This window comes from Aspergillus costaricaensis, assembly GCF_003184835.1.
Source record: "Aspergillus costaricaensis CBS 115574 unplaced genomic scaffold BO79scaffold_28, whole genome shotgun sequence".
In the NCBI taxonomy this organism is placed as follows: domain Eukaryota; kingdom Fungi; phylum Ascomycota; class Eurotiomycetes; order Eurotiales; family Aspergillaceae; genus Aspergillus; species Aspergillus costaricensis.
Genome location: NW_020291828.1, coordinates 168,206 through 192,461, shown reverse-complemented (window position 1 = coordinate 192,461; position 24,256 = coordinate 168,206). Strand labels below are relative to the sequence as shown.

The 24,256-nt window shown below is 51.0% G+C and overlaps 10 protein-coding genes across 10 annotated transcripts; 3 read left to right on the top strand and 7 right to left on the bottom strand.

Annotated features, from left to right (window-relative positions):
• Positions 1 to 47: 47 nt before the first annotated feature.
• BO79DRAFT_210577 (putative MFS peptide transporter) lies at positions 48 to 2,273 on the bottom strand. The gene is made up of 7 exons (XM_025682834.1): positions 1,923 to 2,273; positions 1,762 to 1,875; positions 1,487 to 1,709; positions 1,068 to 1,439; positions 869 to 1,023; positions 387 to 812; positions 48 to 334 (listed from the first exon to the last, which is right to left on the bottom strand). The coding sequence occupies exons 1-7, from the start codon at positions 2,221 to 2,223 to the stop codon at positions 90 to 92; spliced, it is 1,836 nt and encodes a 611-aa protein (XP_025536793.1). The 5' UTR covers positions 2,224 to 2,273; the 3' UTR covers positions 48 to 89.
• A 3,033-nt stretch (positions 2,274 to 5,306) lies between these two features.
• Positions 5,307 to 7,375, top strand: BO79DRAFT_40011 (uncharacterized protein). Its single transcript, XM_025689191.1, has 7 exons — positions 5,307 to 6,108; positions 6,163 to 6,514; positions 6,561 to 6,821; positions 6,870 to 6,950; positions 6,998 to 7,023; positions 7,075 to 7,195; positions 7,245 to 7,375. The coding sequence occupies exons 1-7, from the start codon at positions 5,366 to 5,368 to the stop codon at positions 7,317 to 7,319; spliced, it is 1,659 nt and encodes a 552-aa protein (XP_025536792.1). The 5' UTR covers positions 5,307 to 5,365; the 3' UTR covers positions 7,320 to 7,375.
• A 41-nt stretch (positions 7,376 to 7,416) lies between these two features.
• Positions 7,417 to 8,715, bottom strand: BO79DRAFT_271709 (glycoside hydrolase family 131 protein; the record flags this gene model as incomplete). Its single annotated transcript, XM_025687369.1, is given in 5 exon segments — positions 7,417 to 7,722; positions 7,812 to 7,816; positions 7,830 to 8,346; positions 8,417 to 8,550; positions 8,610 to 8,715. The coding sequence occupies 5 exon segments, from the start codon at positions 8,713 to 8,715 to the stop codon at positions 7,417 to 7,419; spliced, it is 1,068 nt and encodes a 355-aa protein (XP_025536791.1).
• A 318-nt stretch (positions 8,716 to 9,033) lies between these two features.
• On the bottom strand, positions 9,034 to 11,102 carry BO79DRAFT_239522 (S53 family peptidase; the record flags this gene model as incomplete). Its single annotated transcript, XM_025684924.1, has 5 exons — positions 9,034 to 9,499; positions 9,549 to 9,849; positions 9,899 to 9,992; positions 10,038 to 10,170; positions 10,222 to 11,102. 5 exons carry the CDS (start codon positions 11,100 to 11,102, stop codon positions 9,169 to 9,171), a joined length of 1,740 nt encoding a protein of 579 aa, XP_025536790.1. The 3' UTR covers positions 9,034 to 9,168.
• A 577-nt stretch (positions 11,103 to 11,679) lies between these two features.
• On the bottom strand, positions 11,680 to 12,334 carry BO79DRAFT_210576 (uncharacterized protein). Its single transcript, XM_025682833.1, has one exon. It carries the CDS (start codon positions 12,250 to 12,252, stop codon positions 11,872 to 11,874), a length of 381 nt encoding a protein of 126 aa, XP_025536789.1. The 5' UTR covers positions 12,253 to 12,334; the 3' UTR covers positions 11,680 to 11,871.
• A 374-nt stretch (positions 12,335 to 12,708) lies between these two features.
• Positions 12,709 to 13,062, bottom strand: BO79DRAFT_257779 (uncharacterized protein; the record flags this gene model as incomplete). The annotated part of the gene is made up of 1 exon (XM_025686261.1): positions 12,709 to 13,062. One exon carries the CDS (start codon positions 13,060 to 13,062, stop codon positions 12,709 to 12,711), a length of 354 nt encoding a protein of 117 aa, XP_025536788.1.
• A 511-nt stretch (positions 13,063 to 13,573) lies between these two features.
• BO79DRAFT_257778 (uncharacterized protein) lies at positions 13,574 to 13,912 on the top strand (the record flags this gene model as incomplete). The annotated part of the gene is made up of 1 exon (XM_025686260.1): positions 13,574 to 13,912. The coding sequence occupies one exon, from the start codon at positions 13,574 to 13,576 to the stop codon at positions 13,910 to 13,912; it is 339 nt and encodes a 112-aa protein (XP_025536787.1).
• A 205-nt stretch (positions 13,913 to 14,117) lies between these two features.
• BO79DRAFT_178338 (MFS transporter) lies at positions 14,118 to 16,525 on the bottom strand. Its single transcript, XM_025679978.1, has 6 exons — positions 15,973 to 16,525; positions 15,745 to 15,844; positions 15,674 to 15,686; positions 15,385 to 15,602; positions 14,785 to 15,335; positions 14,118 to 14,723 (listed from the first exon to the last, which is right to left on the bottom strand). Exons 1-6 carry the CDS (start codon positions 16,217 to 16,219, stop codon positions 14,176 to 14,178), a joined length of 1,677 nt encoding a protein of 558 aa, XP_025536786.1. The 5' UTR covers positions 16,220 to 16,525; the 3' UTR covers positions 14,118 to 14,175.
• A 3,292-nt stretch (positions 16,526 to 19,817) lies between these two features.
• On the bottom strand, positions 19,818 to 21,066 carry BO79DRAFT_271679 (short-chain dehydrogenase). Its single transcript, XM_025687368.1, has 4 exons — positions 20,662 to 21,066; positions 20,299 to 20,595; positions 20,176 to 20,244; positions 19,818 to 20,122 (listed from the first exon to the last, which is right to left on the bottom strand). The coding sequence occupies exons 1-4, from the start codon at positions 21,046 to 21,048 to the stop codon at positions 19,895 to 19,897; spliced, it is 981 nt and encodes a 326-aa protein (XP_025536785.1). The 5' UTR covers positions 21,049 to 21,066; the 3' UTR covers positions 19,818 to 19,894.
• A 531-nt stretch (positions 21,067 to 21,597) lies between these two features.
• On the top strand, positions 21,598 to 24,057 carry BO79DRAFT_178336 (Zn(II)2Cys6 transcription factor; the record flags this gene model as incomplete). Its single annotated transcript, XM_025679977.1, has 7 exons — positions 21,598 to 21,656; positions 21,710 to 22,046; positions 22,132 to 22,321; positions 22,378 to 22,409; positions 22,458 to 23,730; positions 23,780 to 23,958; positions 24,029 to 24,057. 7 exons carry the CDS (start codon positions 21,598 to 21,600, stop codon positions 24,038 to 24,040), a joined length of 2,082 nt encoding a protein of 693 aa, XP_025536784.1. The 3' UTR covers positions 24,041 to 24,057.
• Positions 24,058 to 24,256: the final 199 nt, after the last annotated feature.

Genomic DNA, 24,256 nt, shown 5'->3' with positions numbered 1-24,256 from the left:
TAATATCAGACATCAAAATTATTAATATAGCATAACTCATGCATTAAGTATACATTGTATCCATCACCATAAATCATACGCCATGATCACTACGCCTCAATCTTTCCGGGTTCGCCCGCGTTGCGGCCCAGATAAGCCGACTCCTCGATGTTGTTCAGTTCGTCTTCCTCCTTATCAAGCTTCAAGTTGCAAAGGAAGAAGAGGTTTCCACCAACGAAAGCCAGCACGGCGACGAAGCCGTAGTTCCAGATCAAGAGGGGATCGGTTGACAGGGCGGTAAGACCCTGCTGGATAGCAGATGAAATGGCGTTCATGAAGAGGTAAAGAGATTGAACTGGTACTTGTTAGTAACAATTTAATTGACACATGCAGGAAAAAGGGCTTACCTAAACTTTTCATGTTCTTCGGCGCCTTGGTATACGCATACTCGTAACCAGTAATGGAGGCGAAGATTTCCGAAAAGGCAATCAGCACGTAAGGCACTGCCTGCACCCACACGTTGATGGGAGCGGCCTCGTCGCAGGTGCTGGGGTGGTTGCCACATGGGCTCAGCTTGTAAATGTAGTATTGCGTGACGGCAGCGGCAATCATGGATGCGGAGGCCAGCAGGTATCCAGCGTAGATACGCTTGATGGGGGTGAAGTGGAAGCCCATCTTGCGAAGTCCCGGGTAGACGAACTGATCCATGATCGGGATGAAGATGATGAGGGCAAGGGGGTCCAGGTTGTTGATGATATCGTTAGGCACGCCGTGCAGCTGCATGGTGGCCGCCTGAGAGGTCAGGTTGTTGGTCATTTGTCCGTAGGCCAGCCCTGCGGGGATCAGTTAGAATGACCATATGGCCTCAGGTCGAGATGGGGACACTAACAGTAAAGAGGGTACCAGGCAAAGACAGCACAGGCCTTGACGGCACGACGCACTTCTTCGACCCAATTGTCATCAAAGGTCATCCAACTGGGCTTGTTGGCAAGGCGACTGGGCTTGACGCTGTCCCAGAATTCTGTCGATTGGCAACGGTGGTAGCTAATCCGTTAGCAAAATCCCAGCAGTATCTGGGAATGACTTACAAAGTGACAGGGTTCCAGGACCATTGGCCCCGGAGAGCCAGGCTCCAAAGCTGGAAGGCCTTGGTCACAACTGATCCAGTCGGGGGCGTCACAGTGTATCGCTTGCGGCAGAAGAAAAGGACAATTGGACAGAGACCGAACATGATGGTCGGCAAGAGGAACGCCAGCCAGTATCCCACGTACTTCTCCGCGTACACCATGGCCACAGAGCCGATAAGGGAGCCGACGTTAATCATGAAGTAGAAGTAGAGGAAAATGCGAGTAATGGTCTGTGCAGGATCGACGATAACACGCTCTCCAGTCTTGGGGATAGTCTTAATGAAAAGCTTGGTCTCCTTGTACTGTTCGGCAATCAGGGGCGAGATGTTGGATCTGTGACGGTTAGGCTTGACTCCTCAATGGGGAGTGGCAGCACCTACTTGAATCCACCCACACCAATACCGAAAATCACCAGACCAACAGCGAAGCAAGCCAATGCACCGTTCGCATGTACAATAACCGGGGGAATAGAGGAGATGATGATGATAATGTGACCAAGCATAGCAAAACCGATGGAGACTTGGATAGTTCGCATACGACCCCAGTATTCATCGGCAATCCAGGCACCCAAGATGGGCATGACGTAGCACCAGAATGTGTTGACTAAGAGTCAGTTAGCATAGCTTTCATTTTCACGATGTTCGAAGAGGCCTACAGGTAGTCAATGCAGTGGAGGTCCGTTCACCCTGGCCCAGAGCACCCGACTGTCCACTGTAGCCGGCACCCGTGGTGGAGCCGGCGGGGAGAGGCTGCTGGATAAAGTTGACATCTAATCAGGGTTAGTCACAGCTTTTAACAACCTCCTGCTACACATACAAACTGCAGTTGTTCCATAGTATGAGAAGCGCTCGCACAGCTCGACGAACGCGACCGTGTAAGCTGTCCAGCTGACCGTGTCAGAGACTCGACGCAGTGTCCGCTCCTCTTCCTCGGTGGGGTACTCGCGCCCATCATCGTGGACATCGTGGATAGATGGCACGGCCGACACCACCGCGGTTTCTTTCTCGTTAATGGGGAGATGAGACTCTTTCTTCTCTTCAACTGCCTGGATCTCCTTTTGGGGAGCATGGGCCTGTGCGACATAGACCAGATCGTCTGCGCCAACGGGATCACTCATCTTGGCGAACTCGGGCCCTGACAGGGTCTGACTGGAGGGATGGAAAATGGATGGGAAAGACGATCGCACAAGAAAAAAGGGGATCAGCCTGGGGAGCAAGGGATTAATAAGGCCTGGGAGGCGAGAAGCAGCCGAGAGACAAGCGACCTAGTGAGCCGGCTGGGTGTTGCATTTGGGTAAGCTGCGACAGGCTCGCTTCGGGGCCACTATCAGTGCGCGGAGACTACTCCAGATGCCTCGAAGCTGGCTAGTGCCAAGGCCTAATTCCCACCGGTGCAGCGTCGGAGATCGGGACCCAATGTGGATGGTAGCCACTATCTATTTTGCATTACAGCCAGTATCACGCGATGGGTTGGTGCACTTCTTCGCCGCTGTCTATGCGGCCAGGCAGTGGGGAGGCTTATCCAGGGAGGTTCTAGCGTCCATCTAGAACGCACAAAGCTGGCACCCGGACCTGCTCTGTTCCATGTTTCTGTGGCAAACATGGCCGTTGCAGCCCGAGTGGCATGTGGTCCAGAGTGGATAAGAAACTGGGGGAAGCAGTGTGGGCAAATGAGGTAACGTCCATATGGGAGAGTTGACCGAAGTACGCGCGATAATTTGTCCAAGTCCCTGCATGGTGGCGGACGAGCAGGATTAGCTTCCACTAAACATCGAGGATTCATCGCGGTGGGAAGCGACGCTGCTATCGGACTATCTGAGGGCGGATTGAATAGGAACGGGACCACTAGTCATGTCTGATGGCACCGGCTAAACTAGTCTATCTAGCTTTCTCGCCAACGCGGCAAGTGAAGTGGCTAATGCAGCCGGATGGATGTCCAACCGTGGGATCTTCCACAATCCCCGCACTCCCACGCATCTCTCCTGGAGAGGCACAGGGGTGGCAGGTGGACACGGCGAGTAGGGGGGCGTCTACTCTATCTCAGCTCCCAGCCACGCAGGATGGTTTGTAAAAAGCAAGTATGCGAGCTGGAAAGGAGTGAGACTCGGAGTCACCGAGAGAGCTGGGGATAAGGCTGGCTCGGGGGGACCGTAATAGGAAGGATGGAGAAAAAAAAGCAATTTCAGGGACCGAGTTGGCCAATGGATGAGGTCCAGTGAGGGCCAAGCATTGCGTGCTCTGACTGGTCCGGATGATGTCTCAGAAGATAAACTAACCTGAACCATGGAAAGTACGACTGGTATATTACTGATGAAGGAAGCGGAAATAAAATGAGATATCGGGAGTCAAAGATATGAAACTGATAGAGGCAAGTCGGAGATGACACCACCGCCAGCACTGATAACGGCATCAGCCGCAACCAATCAGATCTGATAATCATACAATGCCAAGACCATGCGGGTCTTGGCAGTGGAGCTTCGACGAAGCCAAGTGGGTGGAGGCCGAAAAGAATTATCCGGATAGACTCACGCTGCTATCAGCCCGATTCCGTCCTTTGGAGGATATACTTGCCCGCTGCTACTGCTGCTGCGCACACCCTGATGCAGTAATGTCCAAACGAGACTACGCCTAGATTATCCACCTGCATCTCACTCCGTAACTAGCCGGAATAATCAAGCTGAACTGATAGCTGCACCAATGGTCTGATGGTTCGAGCAGCTGCTGTAGACGGTTCGGGGATGCTGCCAGGATGGGCACGTCCCTCGTGGCCTCTCAAACCTTTACGTACTGGAATCCTATCAAGCATTCATGGACGCCTGACCTAGTCTCAGTTTGGATTAGTCTCCCCTCCAGATCCCGCTGTTGTGATCTCATCACGTGTTTATGGCCTGGGGCAGAAATTGGCTCACGTGTACCACCATCCTCTATAGCATTCTCATGGTCACCACCACTATGTTTCTTCAGAATCTTGACGCGGGGGTTTGGCGAACGACACATGGCCCGGCTGCTACGGGCAGTTTAACCTTACTTATATGTGGGGTTGGCTCGACATTTCGTATTCTGCAGGGAAAAGCACGCCTTACTCCGCGGTTCTGATTCCTGCGGAAAAAAGATTAAGCTTCATATTGTTGACTCTCAAGCCATCCAAATGATGGTCTAGCATTCGGAAGTATTCCGACTGCCGACGCACGTTAGTTGCCGATATCTCACCTCTGAAGTCCATGCTTAAGTCTCAGCATTGGACAAGCGCTAGTCAACTAGTTTGGACGCATTACGCGTGCTTTCCCCAGCAAGCGCCTCCCCTCGGGCCTAAGCTGTGGTCACAGAGGCAGCGGATACACTTGGAGAGTGTCTGGTCACTTCATATTCTCCCAAGTACCCTCATGTATCAGCCCTACAGACTCCAGATATAATTTCTGGACGGCTCTTAGATGCCATGCCGCTATGCTGATCTTCCGACCAATAAGCGGCGGGGAACGCCCCCGCGAGGCTGAGGCTGACTCCATCGCTTCATCCCACGAAGACCTCTTCTTCCGCTGATGCTACCTAATGTACATAAGCATGGAGAAGTCTCCTGCAGCCATCTACTTGGAATTGGACGATGACCGTGTTGACCAGCTTATGCGGGCCGCCCACCGAGGCTTGCTTCCCGAGGTTCAATCCCTCCTCTATGGCGTTTCCCCCAACGTCCAAGACCAGACCGGTCGGACGGCTTTCTCATGGACCGCATCCTGTGGCTTTTCACGGGCCCAGTCCATAGAAGAGCGAAGCCGTTGTGATAATGTGTTGCAGTATCTTCTGGACAGAGGTGCCAATCCCGATCTCGGTGACCACCATGGCGAAACACCTCTCCACTGGGCCGTGAAAGGTGGGGATCGCGAAATGGTAGACCTCCTTCTGATGAAGGGAGTTTTCTCCGATATCGCAGACTCCCGTGGTCGTACGCCGTTATCACGTGCAGCGGGACAAGGACTCTGCACCATCGTGGAGTTATTGCTATCCACTGGCAGAGCAGATCCAGATAGCAAGGACAGCCGGGGCCGGACTCCGCTATCATGGGCGGCCGAAAACTGGCACTTGGATACCGTGCGCGCACTGGTTGCGCACGGGGCTAGCGCCGATATCCACGACCACGAGGGGCAGATTCCACTCTGGTGGGTCATCAGTAACCATAGTAAGAGACGAGAGTCACACGGGCAGCATCCAGAGGACTTTCAGCAGTGGCTTGCCGCTCTCGGACCGACGCATGGTGTGGAGCCAATGACCAAGGCCCGACGAACCTTTTTAGCCTGGGCGAGTGAACGCGGCGACACGGCGCTTGTGCAAGAGCTGCTGAAGACGACCTGGGCAGACCCTAATTCTATTGATCGTTACAGGAAGACCCCGCTGGTGTACGCGCTTGAATGGAGTCACTACGAGATAGCGGACATGCTGATGTCTGGCTCGGGGGATGACAGAGATCGTAAGCACGATATTGTGTCGCTAAAGCTGATGGTTCAAGAGAGCCGAGCTCGATTGCTGAAACCGTTCCTGGAGCGGTACAAGCCAGATCTGAGCAACGAGGACGAGTCGAGCCCAATTCCTCTGATGAGATGGGCACTACAGCAGGCCGATCGCTCGACGGTGGCCATTCTTCTAGAACACAAGGCTGGAGTAGATGGGCTGGAGAACGGGGACTGGTTTGGTCCTTGCAGCGTGGCTGGAACACCAGCAAATCTACTGTTGGCTCACACTCGGACCGATGGTGCCTCAATTCCTGTGATGGATATGACCATTCCAGATGGTGATCGTGCGGCGTTAACGGCATTGTTAAGCCATCGGAGGCAGATGATGACGCTTGACGATGGCTACGATGGGAGATATAGCCGTGGGCTGAAATCCAGTGTCGCAGTGGATATTGTGGTCTACAGGGATGGACGGCGTGCGGCGCGTTGGATTAATGACGATACTTTGTACCAAGACATAAAGGCAATGCCCAAGACGGCAGACGAGACACATCTTCTGTAAGCTGATCAAGCGAATAATGGCTATGAGGACGTGATGCTGATGCAATTCAGACTCTTCCGAGAAAATCATTATTGGAACACATATTGCCAACTGACCGATACGCCAAACGAGCTGCAATTTTCTCTCGGAAATAAAAGTCCCTGTCGAACTTTCTCACTGTTTGTCCGCCTGGACATGAAGATCGGGACCTCCTTTACCGACGACCAGGACGACGACCGCAAGGTCCGCATTATCGAATGGGCCGTTCTGGAAGCGCCTCAGAAGACTATCCACTACTTCAGCAACCTGTCATACGGATGGATCCCTGAGAGTGACCTGGAGCTGGTGCAGCTGTTTATGCAAACATGGCGGGACGACTGGATCGCGTTTTGCCGGGAGGCTCGGGGGTACTTGGGACGGCTGGTATGTTCTCGAGAAGTTTTATGTTGGGCGACTGCTAATTACGCAGCGAACACATCAATTGACTGCCCGAGGCAAAGATGACCGACTTATTGACTCTATCGCCGAAAGCATGCAGCAATGGACGCAAATTCAAGCATCGTTGGCCGAGCAACTTAGCCAGGCTAGGTGTTTTGTGACGCAGTACCAGCGGTTCAGCGAGACGCGCAAGTTCAGTGAAAAGATGCAGATTATGATAGATGGATTAGACAAAGAGATATCAGGACAGATTGATAAGCTAGAGCAGACGGTGCGCGATTTGCTGCAGATTGTACGCTTCCCTCGTGGCAGTCTGTGAGCGTACGGCTAATATTGGTAGGAATTTGCGTGGGTGTCAATTAATGAGGCGCACCGGTCGACTAGCTTGGCGACGAGCATGAAACGGCTCAGTTGGATTACGGTATGTCTGCTTTCTTGTTTCAACCATGGCAACTAACGGATGGGTAGTTCATTTTTCTTCCCTTGACATTTGCGTCGGTGAGCATACCACCATCCATCGACAAGTCAATTCTAACTGAACAGAGTTTATTCGGCATGAACGTGGATATCCTCAGCGACAACCCTTCATGGCGCTGGTATCCTCTCATTGGAGGAGTTCTACTGCTATTGACGGTGGCAGTATGGCTGTCGAGCAAGTTTACGAATGTGCGTGTCTCCTACCCGGTCTAGACTTTCACTTCACTAATCTTTACAGATTGAGCGATGGGTAGAGGATCAAGCGGAGCAGCTTATCAATGGACGTCAGAAGAAAGAGACACTCGTGTGGTGATACCCGTGTTAACTGGTTAAAATTCACACCAAACACACTAAGTAATACAATATCATCAACCACACTATATACCCACCCTTCTAAATCAAGTCGATGTCTAGACAGTAAAGTCACGAGCATGCACTCCCTGACGAGTCAGAAGGGCAGTCAACAGCGCGCGCACATCAGTGAGGATCTCAGAGGCGGTCGTCGGGACGGGAAGAGCGGCAGATCCAGAGGCAGCAGCAGCAGAGGGAGCAGCAGAGGGCGTAGCGATGACAGGGGCAGAAGCAGAGGGGTTAGCCGCGGCAGTAGACTCGGAGCTGGAGGTAGTCGCAGCCGAGGTCGTCGAAGCAGAAGTAGTAGAAGACGAAGCAACAGCCACATTCTGAGTCGGGGTAGCAGCGGCAGCAGTGGTAGTTGCCTCGACAGACGTAGTGGCAGCAGAAGTAGCGGACGAAGAAGCAGAGGTAGTAGTAGTAGCAGCAGCAGCAGCAGCAGTAGTCGAAGAACTCTCACTACCACTAGCACTAGCACTGCTACCATCCCCAATACTCTTCGTCAAATCGCCCTTCTCAATATAAACCCCACTCCAGAACCAATCCTCGGTCCCATCGCCAGTCAAACTCAACACACCAACATGGAAATCCGCCCCATTGGAGCTCGCACTCGCACTAACAGGACTAACCACCTCCGTCAAGGCATCCGATCCATTCGACGCCCAAAGTCCAACCTTCTGGTTATCGAAATCAATATCATACGCAAAGTTGTACCATTTGCCCGTCTCCAGCTCCACAGAGTAATGCGTATCTCCTCCGGCATTCCACTTCAGCGTGTTGTCCTGGTACTGCAGCTCTGTGAAATGGCTCTCGAAGAAGGCGATTTGGTGCTCGCTTGAGGAGGACGGGGGGTTTGTGCTGCTGGCGCTCAGGGAGAAGTGGTAGTATAGGTGGCCGGATCCCAGGTCGGAGGCGGAGGACGAGGGGGACATTTGGGGGATCAGCTCGGTGCGTTGCATGCTTTGGCCTTCCCAGAAGGAGGTGCTGTCCTGTTTTATCCCCGAAGGAGGGCGGGTTAATTTGTGGATTTCGGGGAGGATAAAGGCATGGGAGGAGTACAAGTCTGGTACGCAGACCCTGGGCATCGCTCGCTGCTGGGTTCTTGTAGTCGCTGGATAGGGCTAGGTATTCAGAGGTTTCACCGTCGCCGTGGATGTACCATTGCCAGGGGGCGATTTGGTTGCTCCATGACCCTGTCGATTCTTTCTTAGTAGGGTTGATGTGAGGGAAGGAGGGGAAGGAGAAGCCATACATTCATCGAAGTCAGCGACAGTATAGGACGAGTTGAAGATTCCGCTCCACAGTACGGATCCTGCCAGTGTGGAGGCGGGGAAGGCGAGGAAGGCGGCTCCTTTCATGCTGATACTTGCGTGGTATATAATGAGTGACTGGTGAAAGTAGACGAGAGAAGAGAATGGAAGTAAAGAATGGATGTGACCGGCACAATGAAGAAAAGAATGGTGGTTAGAGAGAGAATGGAATCATGGGCACTGAAGGGTTTAAGTAGGGCTTGGATACTGGATACAGGCTTGCGGGTAAACTGAAACAAGTATCCGCTGGCGGTTTCATCACCGCCGCTGTTAGATTAAGCTTGTTTCAAATTGATCGAACAGGGTCCATGACATGACCGACTTGAGACTGACAGCGGTAATCAATTGATTATGTTTAGTTTAAGGGTGGTAACTATGCAGAAGCTAATTGGTGGTGCGCTGTCCATGCTTGCCTAGTCCACACACAGGCTATTATAAGTTAACGCCTTGCACATGTTTGCCCGCTCCAGCACGTCCACTCAGTGCCTAATCGTATCCTTTTCACAAAGCAAGAACCGCCTCCTTCAACTTGGCGAAATTAGGCGTTCCCAGCCCTGTCGCCGGATCCCATCCCGTCGTGGCATTCCAGCTCGCCCACGGGATCACTCCAGCGCCCTCCACATCGCCTTGGCAGCCGACGGCCTCGCCACTGGTAATATCGTTCAGACTTTTGTAGCCGCTGGAGTATAGCCAAGGGTTCAAGAAACCCAAGGATGTCTTGTTAGCCCGCAGACGGGCATCGTTCAGCAGCGCGACGACACCCGCAAACACAGGGCTAGCGCCGGAGGTACCCGCCACAAGGCCGAGTTGACCATCGGTAAAGGTTTCGTAGCTGTTCACATTAGCAAATGTCCTTACACGCATCCGGAACAGATACATACTAGGGGGAGCCTGCAAACGCAGACACATCAGGGAACGCGCGACCGCTAAAGTTGGTGTACTGCTCGTAGTACTTCTTCGTTGACGCCGAGATGTACTTGTCTAGGTAGGTCTCCACCTGATCCGACTGGTACGACGGCTGCGAGAAGTAGTTGCTGAAGCCGCCAGAGCTGTCCACCCAGGCAACCTCGGGCACATCTTGGGTGCCGCCGACCGCGGTGATGTAGGGACATGTTCCTGGGAACATGGGGGTGAATTCCGTCTTGTCGGTGCCGTCATTGGACATGCATGCGCCGCCAACACCTGGATTTGTTAGAGTGTTCGTCATGTTATTGGAATGGGGGAAGCTCACCAGAGTCGCCAGACGATTCGAGAATGGAAATACCACGTGTGCCCATCAGGCCGATCAGGTTGCACACGCGAGTAGCGTAGGCGATGGGGACAGTCTATCCTGTTAGCAGGCATCTCATGTGGAAGGTAGGGATGCTTACATCTTCGTCATCGCCGTACGAGTTGCTGATGACTAGCGGCAGCTCGTCGTTGGTCTTGGCCAGCAGGTACTCGTAGTACTGAAGGTAAGGCTCGTTCTCGTCGGTCGTGGTCTCGACGTCGGGAATGAACGGACTAACCAACCTGATTAGCCTTGATTCTGATTCTCGTCTTCAACATACTCACGGAGATCCACCGGTAATATACTCCGTCACCGGCAAGGGATGAGAAATGCCAACGATGTTCTGCACATCGAGGTCAGCTTCACCATCAGGATCATTCTCCTGGTTGTTGATCCCCCCGTTGATGGTCTCAACAGTGAAGCTCTGCTCCGGAATGTCAAAGTACTGGGTGAATAGATCCAAGTCCGAGTACAAGGCCGACTCGTTCAAGAAACTGCCAAACCCAACACGACTTCCCGAAGATTTCTCGGGCGTGTAGTCAATACTATACTGCTCCTTGAGGCAATCCGGGGTGATGTACTCGCACACATCACTGCTCTTGCCGCTGCTCTCCTTGGTAGTCTGCGAAGCACGCACGGCCGCCGAGCGGGCAGCGTTAGATCTTCCAAAGAAAACAGTTGGCGAAATGAGGTCAATGGACCCAGCCAGATCATCCGGAACAGAGTACTTCGTCGTGCGCAGCTTCTGGGTAGATCCGCTCTTGTACACCGAGAAGGTGGTGTTGAGAAGCTGATTCGCTGTGCCCACAGTGGTCGCAAAGTTCAGGAGACCACCCTCCTTGTGGATCTTGGTGACGCCGTTCTTCTTCAACCAAGAAATAACAGCAGCGTCATCAGCGAGAGGAAACTGCTCGTTGATGTCGTCCAGATCCAAGAACTGGCCGTACGTGTCCTTGCCAGGGGTGGACACGGCCAGGAGCTTCTCCTCCAACTGGTCCAGGTTCTGGCGCGCCAGAGCCACAGACAGAGAAATGGTTGAGCTGGTATCAGCAGCCTTGACGAGCTTCCAGTCACTGGGGACAGACTTGACGGTCTCCAGAACGACACTGCTGAGCACAGGGGCAGCAAGGGCGAAGCCTGCCGAAAGGCGGGAGAAGGCGACCATGGCTGAAGAAAAAGCAAAAACGACCCTGGGTGGAGAGCAGGACAGACAATGAGGAGGGACGGCCTGTTTATTATAGATGGAGTAAGTTGATCAAGCCATTCTGCAGTGGGTTTGGGCCGTCGGAGGGCGGGCGGGCTCCGGCGTGGTGGAACAGGTCACGGTGCATGATGCATCCCTTGCATCCAGGGACGCGGTGAAGCCATTCCCGTCAACCCTATTATTCCTCTGGAAGGTTGAAGCCGCCAGAAAGCTTATAATGGGACGAATTACAACACAATAACTGCATCTCCGTACGCAAGTGAAGATAAGATACCCCTTCAAAATTATAAAGGATGCAGATGTTCCTGCAGCAAATGCAAGCTACAGCAGAGCTTAGCCGCGGCACCCGGCATTCGGAGGAGCGACGGAGTCCGTCTGGCAATAGATTAATCGGCAGAAAAAGCACTGCGGACACAATGGAGACACTAACGGCACAGATAGGCGTTCTGCAGCAATAGTGGCTTATCAAGACCATAATTGAGGGGAACCCGCTCGGATGATACCATTGTTTGCCGAGATGGCCAGGTTTCCCTCGTGAGGTGATGCGAACCGTGAGGGGAATGTAGTATTGCATTCAGCTGTTTGGATAACGCCATTGATTCCCTCTCACTCGGATATTAAAATTTAGTAATCGCAATCAAACTCACATTAGAACAATGATTGAGTCTCTTTAGTAACCACACAAGAATAATGCCTCATCCCGCCGGGCTTATCCCAACCATCACTTCCACTACTTCCGCTTCACTGTCTCCACAACCCACTCGATCCGCCCATCTTCCGCCACCTCCCCGAACATAAATGTCTCTGCGGCGCCCACTTTTCCATCTGGCATCGTCATGGTAGAGCTGTGTCTATCCGCAAATTGATTACCGTCGCGCAGGAACTGCGTAATCTTGAGCGTCACACTTCCTGGTGGAAGATTTCCTCGCAGCCACTTAATGTGTGCAACAAAGGCGGAGAAGTCGCGCGTTGTCTCATCGTCGCGTTGTGTGAAAGTAGGTGTGAATAGCTTGGCCAGATCGGCTTCGGTAGTCTCAGGGGGGCCGCTGAAGAGGCTGGTTAGGGCCAATTCGAAGGTGGTGGCTTCGGAGGCAAATGTGGTGGTGGACATGGTGTGTGAGTCTCGTAGTATCCTCCTTGGCTCTTGGGGCAAATCGCAATGTATAAATCTGTAAATAGTTGTAATCTTTGAGTTGTGTCTGGTTATGGCATCATAGCTGCACTGCATGACATATAAATATTGTGGCATGATGGAAGCCTAACATACATACACTTAGGGCTTGCCCCAAGTGAGTTGTTGCCTAAGTTGACAACAAATAGTATTGCATTTAGAAATGACAGTAAGGCTACTATGCCTGTATACAAACCAAATGTCTTTGTTTGATTCGCCTTCGTTGACAGATCGTGTGTGCTGACGTGAGCGCTAGTGCTACCTAGGTACTATTCTGTGTTGGTTATTCCATGACACACCACAGAAACATTTCTCTTGTCAATGTTTGGCCCAACTTCTGACATCACAGCTCTTCAAAATCATATACCGTCTAGATACGGCCACATTATAAGTCAGCTAGAAGGGACTGCGAACAGTGCTCACGTGACGGTTGTGAAGAACATTTCGATCATCAGCATCACCAACAGCATATGCCGCCTGGTATCGCTTAGTATCCAGCGCCACCCAGTCCATATACCCACAGATCCATTGCTTGCAACCATCCACAAGGCCACATAACTGTGGGCTTGCATCTTGCAAGATCTGGTATTCCAGCTCTTCATATACACTCGCAGCTGTATGGTCGACACTCTCCTGCAAGGTGTAGCCATCCGCCGCTCGCATGTACACCCTGTTCCAGGACTGACCCGGTTGGCGTGCCTCAACAATGAAACTATGAATATAATTCGCCAAGCAGATAATATTGTTCATATAGCGACAAAGTTTCTGCACATCCGGTCGATAGAACTCCTCTGGACTGACGGGACCACAGTTCGATTAAGCTTTCTGGCATACAAATGCGGCACAGAAACGTATTTTGTTGAACGGAGAATGATTTCTACGGATCGAAGGGGGCGATGATATGATCAGCAACATGATTACACAACGGCTTTGATGGTCCAAGATGGTCCATGTGCCGCCTCTGATTAAGTAGGTAGTACTGTGTATTATGTCACAACTATAACCCTTACTACTATACTTCATTGGAGTAATGACAGAATTTCCTAATCTAGTCTGCGCAACTTCGGTGGTGAGATAGCCGTTAAGTATGTGGCTCGCACGTACACAAAACATACAACTAAGTACCGATATATATATATACATATGGCTCATGAAGTCTAATCCCTCCCAGAAATGGAGATGATTCAAAAGGGCATCAAGAGTAATATATCATATAGATAGACGCCCTTTCATCTCTCCCGTGACATTTCTTTCAACAAGAATGTTAGATCATCGACAAATACCCGACTCCGTGGATCCTGGAATGGGCTCAGCTCTCTCTCCCTTTCTCCACTTTATTTTCGGACTGATCGAACGCAGTGGGGGCCTGGAGGCAACCCGGAGTGTACTGCATGAGCTTTCTGTGGAGATTATGAGGCAGTTTGAGATGTATGAAAGCATGACGAAGGTGAAGAATTGGTTGTTGGCGGGTATTCTGGCCAAGCTGCAGAATGACTTCTCTACTCGAAAAACTGAGAGTAAGAAAGAGGATACGTTGGAGAAGGTGTTGCGTGTGTGGGGTGGCTATCGGGATGAGGCGTGGAGGGATGTTCCGAACTGAACTAGGGTTGGAGACAGAATCTTTGGACCTGATCTCACATAGTCGGCATATTTGAGTACTAGGAAGTATAGCTAGAAGACTACATCCCGGATCAAAGTTCAAATCATCGAGTCCATCTATTTTTCTATCCTCTTTACCAAAAATCCAACCATGAACGCTACCTCGGTCATAACAACATATAGATACATAACAACAGTGGTATCAACCGAAAGACATCAATCTTTCCAAGCTCAATCATGTACACGTCCCCAACAGTCACATGTCTACAAACTCTGCTTACCAGCAGTCTCAATCGGCAGCAACACCATCGCCACAAATGAAACCAACAACAGCGCACCTGACGCATAGATAGGCGCACTGGGGTTCGCAGAAGCATAGATACCAATGATAGGAGCACAGAAACCAGCAATGCGGTTCAAGCAACTAGCAATACCCGAGCCGGTACCGCGGTTGGGAGCGGGGAAGACCTCGGGGGTGTAAGCGTACAGCACACCGTACATGATCATCTGGGTGAAGGATTCGAGAGCCGAGCAGACGAGTTGAGTGTCGGATGTCTTGGCGGCCGTGAAGCAGAAGAGCAGGACGGCAGTGATCAACGTCGACAGCGCCATTGTACCTTTCCGACCGACGTACTTGAGGTCGACCATGTAGCGGGCCAGAATGGGGCCGAAGAGTCCGGTCACGGAGGTGATAGCGTAGTTACGGTAGGTGATGTATACGGAAGACGAGGAGCCGAGGTACTGGGGTAGGAAGGCGTTGAAGAGGGTGTATCCCATGCCGATAGTAGTCCAGCAGAGCCAGATGAGGGCGGCTGGTTTTCATCGTTAGTTCTTGATGGGGGCTGTTGCTGAGGATCTAAGGGAAGGACTTACTGGTAATTCCAAGACGCTTGGACGAGAACAGAGGTCCGATCTGCTGCACGGAGAACTTGGACAACGAGCGCTTCAGAATTTGCGCGGAGGAAAGGTTCTGTTCCTTGCTATCCTCGGTAGCTCCGCCGATCTCTTGCAAGATCTCCACCGTGAGCCAGGTCTTCTTCTTATTGTGATGGGCGACACCGTGAATAGCTGCGACAGCGTCCTCATCCCGGCCCTTGGCGACGAGGAACTTGGGCGATTCGTACAGCTTGAAAAAGAAGAATCGACACATCCAGAATACCATGGTGATGGCACCAAGAGAAAGAACAAGGTATCTCCAGCCCATGTTGTTTTCCTTGGTGCAGTTGCTCGAGTCGGAGCAAGAGTAGTTGGGAATGAAAGCCCAGGCCAGCATACTGGCAATGAAGGTACCCACTGACCAGAATGTGGCCAGTGAGCTCAAGATGTTTCCTGAAGCACCGGGCAAGAACTCGAGGAAGATAGCAGCGTCAACAGGCAGATTACCACCTACTCCCAATCCCAAGCAAGCGTAGAGGGCACAGGTACTGAACGCTGTTAGCTATAGCGACTTCTCAAGGGTCGGCGGGAACGTACCCAACCCAGCTGGGACCACCGCCCGATGCAAGACCAAAGGCACCACACAAGAAAAGAGTTGTGTTGAAAGCCAATCGACGTCCAATCATATCAGATGCAAGGCCCCAGAAAGTGGCGCCAACGATCAGACCAACAAATAAGGCGCAGGTAGTAAAACGAACGTAGGATTCGGAGATGCCGAATTCCATAGACAAGGGGGTTAGGGTCAGGGCAACTCCCTACGTAGAACCGTGTTAATTCGACTGCATTTCATTCGACAGTATCAGTAAATTGATTGCTGTGGTCTCACCTGTAGCCAGAGGCTGTAGGAAGAAACTTGTTAGCGCAGCTAGAACGAATTCTAGGATTCAGTCGACTTACTTGTCAGCAGTCCAACCAAATCCACACAGGATATAAAGTTCCCACTGATAACGGCCCATGCCGATATCTTGGATGGCCTTGTTGATAATCTTGGCCTTGCCTGCAATTATCCAGTCAGACATCCAGATCCTTCGGTAAAATGGTAGGAGGGGGTCCTGGCTGGGAGAGAGAGAATAGCCGGCTCCTTGGGGGTCGAAGATCGCCCATTACGAGGCAACAGAAACATACGATCATAAACAGAGTTATGGCCCGATGCAGAGACGGCAGAGTCGACTTCTGCACGCAGGGCCTCGAGGGTTAGCGTAGTGCTTTCGGGTGCGGAAGCAGCACCCTTTTCCTGGGAATCTAAGCTGTTGACATTGGATTCGGCATCCTTCTCCGTTTGGGGAGTCGTATTGGGGGCATCGGCCAGAGGGATCACGACCTCAGGGATCTGCGAGCGGTCTCGCTGCCAGTTTTTCCACCAGCTACCCATTTTGATCAGGCGTTCCGGAGATAAGTCGCAAGGGGGTAACGACGAGTGGGATGTGGCGCGTGGCTAAAGATAAAAACGGATCGACCTAAATTGTCGCTGGGGTTGTATGCCGGGGACCTAAATAGGGCACGGTATGCCTTGTCGCCGGGGCTAGATTCGATTGTTTGGATTGCTGCTCGGGAAAAAGCGGTTCGAATCTCGTCTGTTCTTACAACCTAGACCGTGAGTAGGAGAGGTTGTCGCAGGGCGCTATCAGGGCAGACGCTAGGGAGTGCAATGGCGGGCAGGCGTGCAGATAAGGGCAACCGAGGTGCGAAGGGAGACTGCGATGGTAGTTGGCGCAATGGAATAATCACAAAACAGGTCGCTCTCTGGGTTTTTGCTTGGGGCGCGTGGTCGGAGTGTTCGTGTCCGTCTTTCAGTCCTAGAATGACTATGTCTAGTGTTGTGACGACACCACACAGAAAACGCTCGGAAATAGTTTTTGTTTCGTATATAAATTCAGCCTGGTAGCCAGGTATTGACAGTCTTCTGTAGCCCAAAAGATGACACGCTTGAAAGAGAAATGCTAGTTGATTCGGTCGCAAAACAGTAATCAAACTTGCAACAAAGGAAGAGGAGTAACAAAATACTACCTCAGGATGGGTCGAGATGTGGAGAGGAAAGACCGGGAGGAATGGGATGGGAAGGAAAGCCGTGGGACGACGGGAGGGGGAGTTGTTGAACCCTATATAAACTCCACGATTCATGCGCCGCAGGAAGACTGGGAAAAAGTTTGACATAACATCAATGCGTAACAGGCAGGTCCACAGCACCCATAACTACTCGGTACGAAGTACCCCGCTTGCCGCCAGTGACCCAAGGCAGAGCTGCTGCTGTCGCTTCGATTGTTGTTGCGGTTGCCTCTGTACGAACACGAATGGCACTCTCGATTGAGTGTGAAGAGCCGAATTGATGTCCTATGTGGACTGTGTCGCATTGGGAATGATAAGGCTAGTCTTAAGGGACTGGGAGATGCAGGATAGCTCTCCTCATGGCGCTTTGGGTTCAGGCAGTTTGCCTCTTGCTACTCGGGTTGACCTGGTTTGGTGTGCGTGCGAGCGCTCTCGCAGGTTATGCGGATGACGGTGGAGAATGGGAAGGGGCCATAGAAAAGTGAGAAAGGGTAATGAAAGCAGGACATAACAGAAAAAAAATTTTCAGGATTGTATGATTCGATGTCGTTGGGGTAGACTTGCGGTTCTTAACATTATCCGTGTATGGGTCATCATCCCAGTGGATAACCTCATGTCCAATAATGAGCCAGTCAGGTCTTACTGTCTCCATCAAATCGCACGTGCCAAGACCCCTAAAACGGTCGAAAGAAGAAGGTGAAATGAGAGTCCGAATGTTGCCGTCGGCTTCGTCCGCGGAACCGGCGCCACAAGGGCCCCTTGAGTGGTGCAGCGGATTAGCCGAGTATCCACCAATGTACCCTCAAAGAGTCCCTCCGGTCGTCCTCGGAAAAACGACGTCATTCCGATTTCTGACTGAAGAGAACGGAGCAGGTCGCGTGTCAAAAATGCTTGAGATCTTCGCCGTTCTCTCGTACCGAGGAATGCCTGGTGGTTGTTGACATTCATTGAGAATTATTCCGGTGGAGAAGTAGGGAGTCTGGCATCGGATTAAGGAATTCCCGTCGAATTGCCTCAGCTGATCGGCATTACCGGTTGCGGTCACTAACCAGATGGTCTGGTCACTTGCGACGCGCGTTAATTAGTGCTCAGCATCAGGACAGAATATTAAAATGGGCTTGATTAGCCAGCACGGGAAATCGAGCCGCTCGCACTTCTTGGTGGTTATATGACACGGTTTAGGGTTTCTGACTAGCTCCCGAATGTCTGTCTACCTAATAGCAGGGCTTTGCGTACAGCTAGACAAAAAAGGTGCCTACTCCTGGAGTGAACGTGTGTCATTCAAATTTACATATCCGCATGTTTCAGAGCATTCAAGTCATAGGTCTGGGTTGCTAAGGCTCCAACGAAGTTTCTCACGAGATGCTCAAGAAGGTCCTTGACTAGCGCTTCTGCGCCTTGCCGATCAGGTACTTGGAGAGGCTCCGCGTAGACTATAAACGCGCCACTTGGGGGAAAAATTCGATAACAACCTTAGCAGAAAGATTGCATCTCATAATACTCTTATCAGTAGTAAGGCGCTTCACAATGCCTTGGACTGAGCACGTGGAGACAAGTGGTGTTTCCCTCTGTGGTTCCTAGTTTTACAAAATATATGTTCGGCCGCATAGCTACATGATGGAACCTGCCAATGACGCATGAAACAGCGACAACTGTAATCGGAAATGCCATTATTGAGCTTCCGTTTAGTAACAGCTGCACGTTAGGAAATATATGTGTACTCCTGATACAATTGACGGTTCCAAATTTTTGTCTTCCGAGTAAAGAGCTGGAGTAGGAGCTCAATAAAGTGACCCAAAATCGCAGTCATGAGCGACGTACGTCCTATAGTACTATTCATTGGAAGGATACAATCCTCCCCAGCACCGCATAATAACCTAGACGACTATTAAATGTCTAATACTAGATGCCATAGCCCCAAGAAAGGACCATGACGCCCTTTGACTGACACTTCCAATTCTTGTTAACCGAAAAATGTCAACAGTGCAGGGCTCAAATGGCCCATTTGCCTGCATACCTTTTGTCATATGTAGCTGTCTGACCAGGGTTATTCCTAGTCCATACCAGGACCTTCCAAATTAACCATCTACTCACTATCTCTTTAACGCGCTGTCAATATTATGGACTTATAGAAATGGTTACCAGGGCATCCTCTACATCTCTCGTGAATACTAAACCTACCAAGAACTGACAATGTTAGATATACTTCGCTTCAAATTCGTCAACGTGTTATTCGGTTTCTTTATTTATGCAGACTGCTGAGCCATGAGGATAACATGCTGCACTTTCTACAATTGCAGTAAATGAGAGTTATTGCAGAACGGTAAAGGAAGTCTCCCTGCGTTTCCAAAGGGCTCGGGGAACATCGGCTGAGCATCAAGGCCTGCGAGGAGATTATCAGGATACCGGAGTATACCGGAGAGTAGCGATTGGCGATTTAGTGATATTTTTCACCCATTACCAGGCAAACAGACAGATTGACTCGGACAACCTGGCCCAGGTCGCTGTCTAAAGAGAGGGGTAAATGTGTCAACTATCGGACTGCAGCTCTACCATCCACCTCTTCCCGTTCCATCGATGCAGCAAGATACTGTTGCCTGCCTGTGATTTGAAATAATGCGGCAAAGGATATCTTTTGATCCAAGTGCATAGTATCAGGACCAGATTAGTCACTACTCACCAGATCAATACAGGCGCACTTGGGGTAAATCGAGGGATAGGAGTGAAGATCTAAAGCTTCCAGTTTGGTCCATCTGGGTTTCAAACGGACTAATCTTTTCTTAACAACGGGACTTGTAATACCATGTTCCCTGTAGTTGAATACGAGCTAATGTCTATCTGTCATATGAAGTATCCTGCCATGAATATTTGTGTTCCACAGTAAATTAAACAATAAGACATATTGATTTTCAATCAAATTGGGCGCCAAACAAAAGCTATTATATCATGAAATCCCACGCGAAACAATACTCAAGCACAAAAAGAAAAAGCAAGAGACGTTTCAAAGATACGGATCAGTTTCCTTCTCACACCAAGCCCAAAACCTCTCCGCCGTCCCCGCCCCTCCATCACGCTTCGACACCAACGCCTTTTGAAGATGACAAGGGATAGGACCGAACCTCCCCCAAGGAATAATATACGCTCCATTCTTCTCTTCTGTAACTTCTGGAGATAGCGCCGCGAAGAGCTCACTGTACGCTCCGTACCGCGGACCCTTGAATATCCAGCCCTGTTTATTGTCAGCCAAAAGCTCCACTAGTAGAGGTAAAATGGAAAGCATACCATAACCGTGGACTGAATAGCAGAATTATGTCTCTGTAACTCAGTCTTCATGAGGCCGGGATGCACGCTCTGTGTATTATTAGCATGTATACAGTAGGAGTCATTGATAAGGGCCAAACGAACCAAACTGAGAATGCCGTCCCCACCATACCGCTTCGCCATCTCCTTGGCGATAAACATATTCCCTACTTTACTTTCCATATAATTCTGCATCGCATCAGACAGAACCTTCGGAGAATCACTTTCATCATCGAAGATAATTCCACCGGTTGCCGCAAACGAGGCTAACATGGATGATAGCCACACCACGCGCACACTACCCGCAGGAGCCGTGACCGCGGTGCGCTGAATAAGGGGAAGAAGGAGTTTATTGAAGAGGAAGGGACCGAGACAGTTTGTTCCCATTTCAAGATCATGGCCCTATATCACGTATCAGCTTTTGATGTTTTCCCCATCAGCTTGTTGTTATTGCTATGGGGCAAATACAGTAATTGTCTTACTGCCCGCTGGGGGAGTCATGACCCCGGCGTTGTGAATCAGTATATCAAGGCGGTCTTCCTGTTCTGAGAACCTATTGGCGCTTTCTTTGATGCTCGCTAGGTCGGACAGATCTAGTTGTAGGAAGGAGAGGCGACCACGGCTATGTGCTCCCTCCGTGGAGGTCTGAATCTCGTTGATAGCCGTGCGGGCCTTGTCAGCAGATCGGGCTGCGATGTAAACAGTAGCATTTTTTGAATATAGAATGGATGCTGTGTTGAAACCGACTCCGGAGGTTGCACCAGTGACGATAGCTACTCTTCCCGTCAGGTCGGGCATGTCTTTCTCGACAAAAGTAGGGTTTGGGGGGAAGATCTGGCCGAGGGCGGGTGCCATTGTGTGCGTGCCTGTGAGTGTATGTCCGAGTGTGATGGTATATTATCTTGGAGAATGCTAGGAATTGTTGGATGATTCGGAACGGGAATTGAGACGTATACCTGGGATCATAATGGTGGATTTATACTAGGTGAAGCCCTCCGGACCCTCAATCCGGAGCCACAATTCGGGAGGGCGGGACCATCTCCGGCGCTAGCATCTCCGGCCCGGCGCGCCAAGCCCGGCCGATCTTGGAGTGTCATTGAGCCAAATACACTGAATGTCTCGGTGAACAAGCCTGTTTCATGGCCTAGCTCAGATGTTCCAATAGACTAACCATTTCTGAGGCTAGGTACCCAAGTAAAGAGTGTGTATGCTATGGAGATTTCAAGATAACACTATGAACTGTGCAACATATAGAAAACCCTGCAGGCTCGTATTAGTTAAGACAGCGAGCTGAGTAAGCCGCGGCGGTGAACCCCGCGAGAGACGCCCAACATCAATATCACATCAATATCCCCATCCACTCAACACACCCTGTTACAAGACCAATTCTTTGTATCAGGAACAATGGCATCCAAACCACCTATTCGGACACCTATATCCTGCACATTTTGCCGCCAGAAAAAGTAAGGCACATCCTTGTGGTAGATCGCGTGAATGCCTGAATAACCCCCTAAAGGTTGAGATGCGATCGCCTCCAGCCATGTAGCAGCTGTACCAAGCGTGGCTTAGGCTGTATTTATGCTCACCCTTTCCCATCAGCTCCCCGGCGGGTTGGGCCTACTCAGCCCCGGCAGCTGACTCAACGGATCCGCCAACTGGAGGATTTAGTGGTAGCTTTGCAAAAGGGCGAGAACCCCCAAAGGGTAGAGAACGCAGTTCACCCGGCGCATAAGAGCAATGCTTCCCCGACCGCTAGCCCGGAGACAGTTACCAAGTCTTTTGGTAGCCTGCGGGTCGATCAGTCGGGAATGACTTATGTCTCAGGGGCGCATTGGACCGCACTGCAAGACAGTGTACGTGAGAAGCTTCCTCCTATTGCAGTCATCACAGACTCCACTAGCGTATAGCACTGACATGACCGGACCATCTGGCTGGCAGATAGCTGAGCTCAAGGAGTGCGTTGAGTTAGGACCATTATATCCGCCACCCCCGGGTGATCACGGGTCTGCCCTTCTCCGAGGGGTGTCTCCGCCCGGCGGGATAGCGGAGGTCCTGAACCACCTCCCACCGAGACCGACTGTGGATCGGCTGGTGTCACGATTCTTCAGCTCTATGGAGCCGGGTGTTCGTATGTATACCTCCTTTGAAGGAACATTGGCTGAAGGTTCTAATGCAGTTGTCCAGTTGTCCTTCATTCTCCGACATTTCAGAAAGAAGTATTGAAGCCTTCCACGTGTTATATGTAGGTATGCTGACGTTCACAGTACGACCAATTTTGGACTCATCCACAAGAAGTCGATCTGGCATGGTTGAGTATTCTCTTTAGTATCATGTGCCTGGCGATTCACCATCACCAGCTCACAGAGGGCCACAAACCAGACCCGATAGGTGACATTTATGGGCTGTGTGATGATTTCCGGCAACAAGCAGCCTATTGCCTTATCGATAAGAAGTACACAGCTCCGACGAAGTATACCATAGAAGCTCTTATGTTCTATGCGCAAACAGAGTACTTCCGGGGAGAAGAATTCCATCACGAGGTCTGGTTGTTAATGGGAATCATCAACCGTCTAGCCATGCGGGCTGGCCTTCATCGGGATGGTTCCCGCTACCCGGAGCTTTCTTGTTTTGCAGCCGAAATGCGAAGACGTATATGGACGCTCATGTCCCAACTGGACGCACTCATTTCGTTTCAGTTGGGTCTGCCCCGAATGATCTATGACGGGTTAGCAGATACACAACCGCCACACAATCTCCTAGACGAGGACTTCTCTGAGGACTCGACGAGCTTGCCACCAGCTCGTCCTGACACAGCATTTACCCCGGTGGCTTATTTGATTGCGAAAAGTCGACTCTCCAGGGTATTTGGTCTCGTGATTGACCATGCTGCATCCACCGCGCCTATCCCGTCCGCACTGATTTATCAACTCGACAAGCAACTGAATGAGTCCTATGCCGCAGTCCCAGTATGTCTCCAATTCCGCAGTGTATCTGAGTCTGTTACGGCATCGCCACGTCTCGTCATGCTGCGCTATAACCTGGAAATTCTGTATCAGAAGACGCGGTGTATCCTGCATCGTAAGTCCCTATGCGAAGGCCGCTCAGATATTCGGTATGCAGAGTCTCGACGTATCTGTCTTGACGCAGCAGTGAATATTTTGCAGCATCAAGCGACTATTGATGGTCAGGTTCAAGCAGGAGGAGTGCTAGCGCAATGTCGCTGGTTCGTGACTTCCTTGGCCACGAATGATTTCATGCTGGCGGCGATGGTGGTATGTCTGGAGCTCCACAACCTCGAGCGGGAAGGTGCACAAGGCGGGCAGGCTGGAACGCTGAGAAAGGACGATCTGCTTCTTGCCCTCCAAACTTCACAGAGGATCTGGTCACAATATAAGGATGAGTCGGCGGAGGCCTGGCAAGCCTGGCAGTCAACTAGTATCATGCTGAGGAAGCTGAATGCCCCTGTGCTTTGCAGTGTATCCCCATCAGATAGCAGCAACGGTGGCGGGAATACCAATGGCCACAGCACCACTTCCAGTAAGATCATTATCTATTTCCGTTCTGGCATTCTCTGACACCTGTATAGCGGAGACCGAGACAGATGGATTCGATCCAATGCTAGGAATTACCCTTGATTCTCAAACGGAGGGGTCAATATCTGTGGCAGAGCCCAAGATGCTATCGTCGACTGAGCCCGAATTCGATCTATCGCGCCTGCCAAGTGAGCTTGTGAATCTGTGGGACTTTTCTGGCGACATGAGTTGGGTAAGTAGACTAGCATCACAAGGGTTCTTTTGTTCGAATCAGAGGAGGCTAACTGCATATGCTGATATAGCTTGCCATGTAAATAAACGTTTATACAGTGGTAGTCATTGACCCACTGAATCTGCTCTAATGAACATGACTCGTCACTAACCCATCTCATTCGATTCCGTATGCTTGTGAAGGGTGCCTAAAAGGAAAGCAAAATGCCACGAGAACAGTTGAATAGCGGGGTATATTGGGAAGTGTGATAATCTGCGTTGTGGGTTTCTAGGCTAGACCTCAGCTGCAATGTTACACC

Coding starts and splice junctions, on each gene's coding strand:
- BO79DRAFT_40011 (XM_025689191.1), top strand. CDS start 5,366: ATGACCAAGGCCCGACGAACCTTTTTAGCCTGGGCGAGTGAACGCGGC. Junction 6,951..6,997: donor AACGGCTCAGTTGGATTACG/GTATGTCTGCTT, acceptor ACGGATGGGTAG/TTCATTTTTCTTCCCTTGAC. Junction 7,196..7,244: donor TGTCGAGCAAGTTTACGAAT/GTGCGTGTCTCC, acceptor TAATCTTTACAG/ATTGAGCGATGGGTAGAGGA.
- BO79DRAFT_210576 (XM_025682833.1), bottom strand. CDS start 12,252: ATGTCCACCACCACATTTGCCTCCGAAGCCACCACCTTCGAATTGGCC.
- BO79DRAFT_271679 (XM_025687368.1), bottom strand. CDS start 21,048: ATGGCACCCGCCCTCGGCCAGATCTTCCCCCCAAACCCTACTTTTGTC. Junction 20,596..20,661: donor CGGGCAGTAAGACAATTACT/GTATTTGCCCCA, acceptor TACGTGATATAG/GGCCATGATCTTGAAATGGG. Junction 20,245..20,298: donor GGGACGGCATTCTCAGTTTG/GTTCGTTTGGCC, acceptor AATAATACACAG/AGCGTGCATCCCGGCCTCAT.
- BO79DRAFT_210577 (XM_025682834.1), bottom strand. CDS start 2,223: ATGAGTGATCCCGTTGGCGCAGACGATCTGGTCTATGTCGCACAGGCC. Junction 1,024..1,067: donor TCCTGGAACCCTGTCACTTT/GTAAGTCATTCC, acceptor CTAACGGATTAG/CTACCACCGTTGCCAATCGA. Junction 335..386: donor GAAGAACATGAAAAGTTTAG/GTAAGCCCTTTT, acceptor AACAAGTACCAG/TTCAATCTCTTTACCTCTTC.
- BO79DRAFT_178338 (XM_025679978.1), bottom strand. CDS start 16,219: ATGGGTAGCTGGTGGAAAAACTGGCAGCGAGACCGCTCGCAGATCCCT. Junction 15,845..15,972: donor CCATAACTCTGTTTATGATC/GTATGTTTCTGT, acceptor GGATAATTGCAG/GCAAGGCCAAGATTATCAAC. Junction 15,336..15,384: donor GGTGGTCCCAGCTGGGTTGG/GTACGTTCCCGC, acceptor AACAGCGTTCAG/TACCTGTGCCCTCTACGCTT.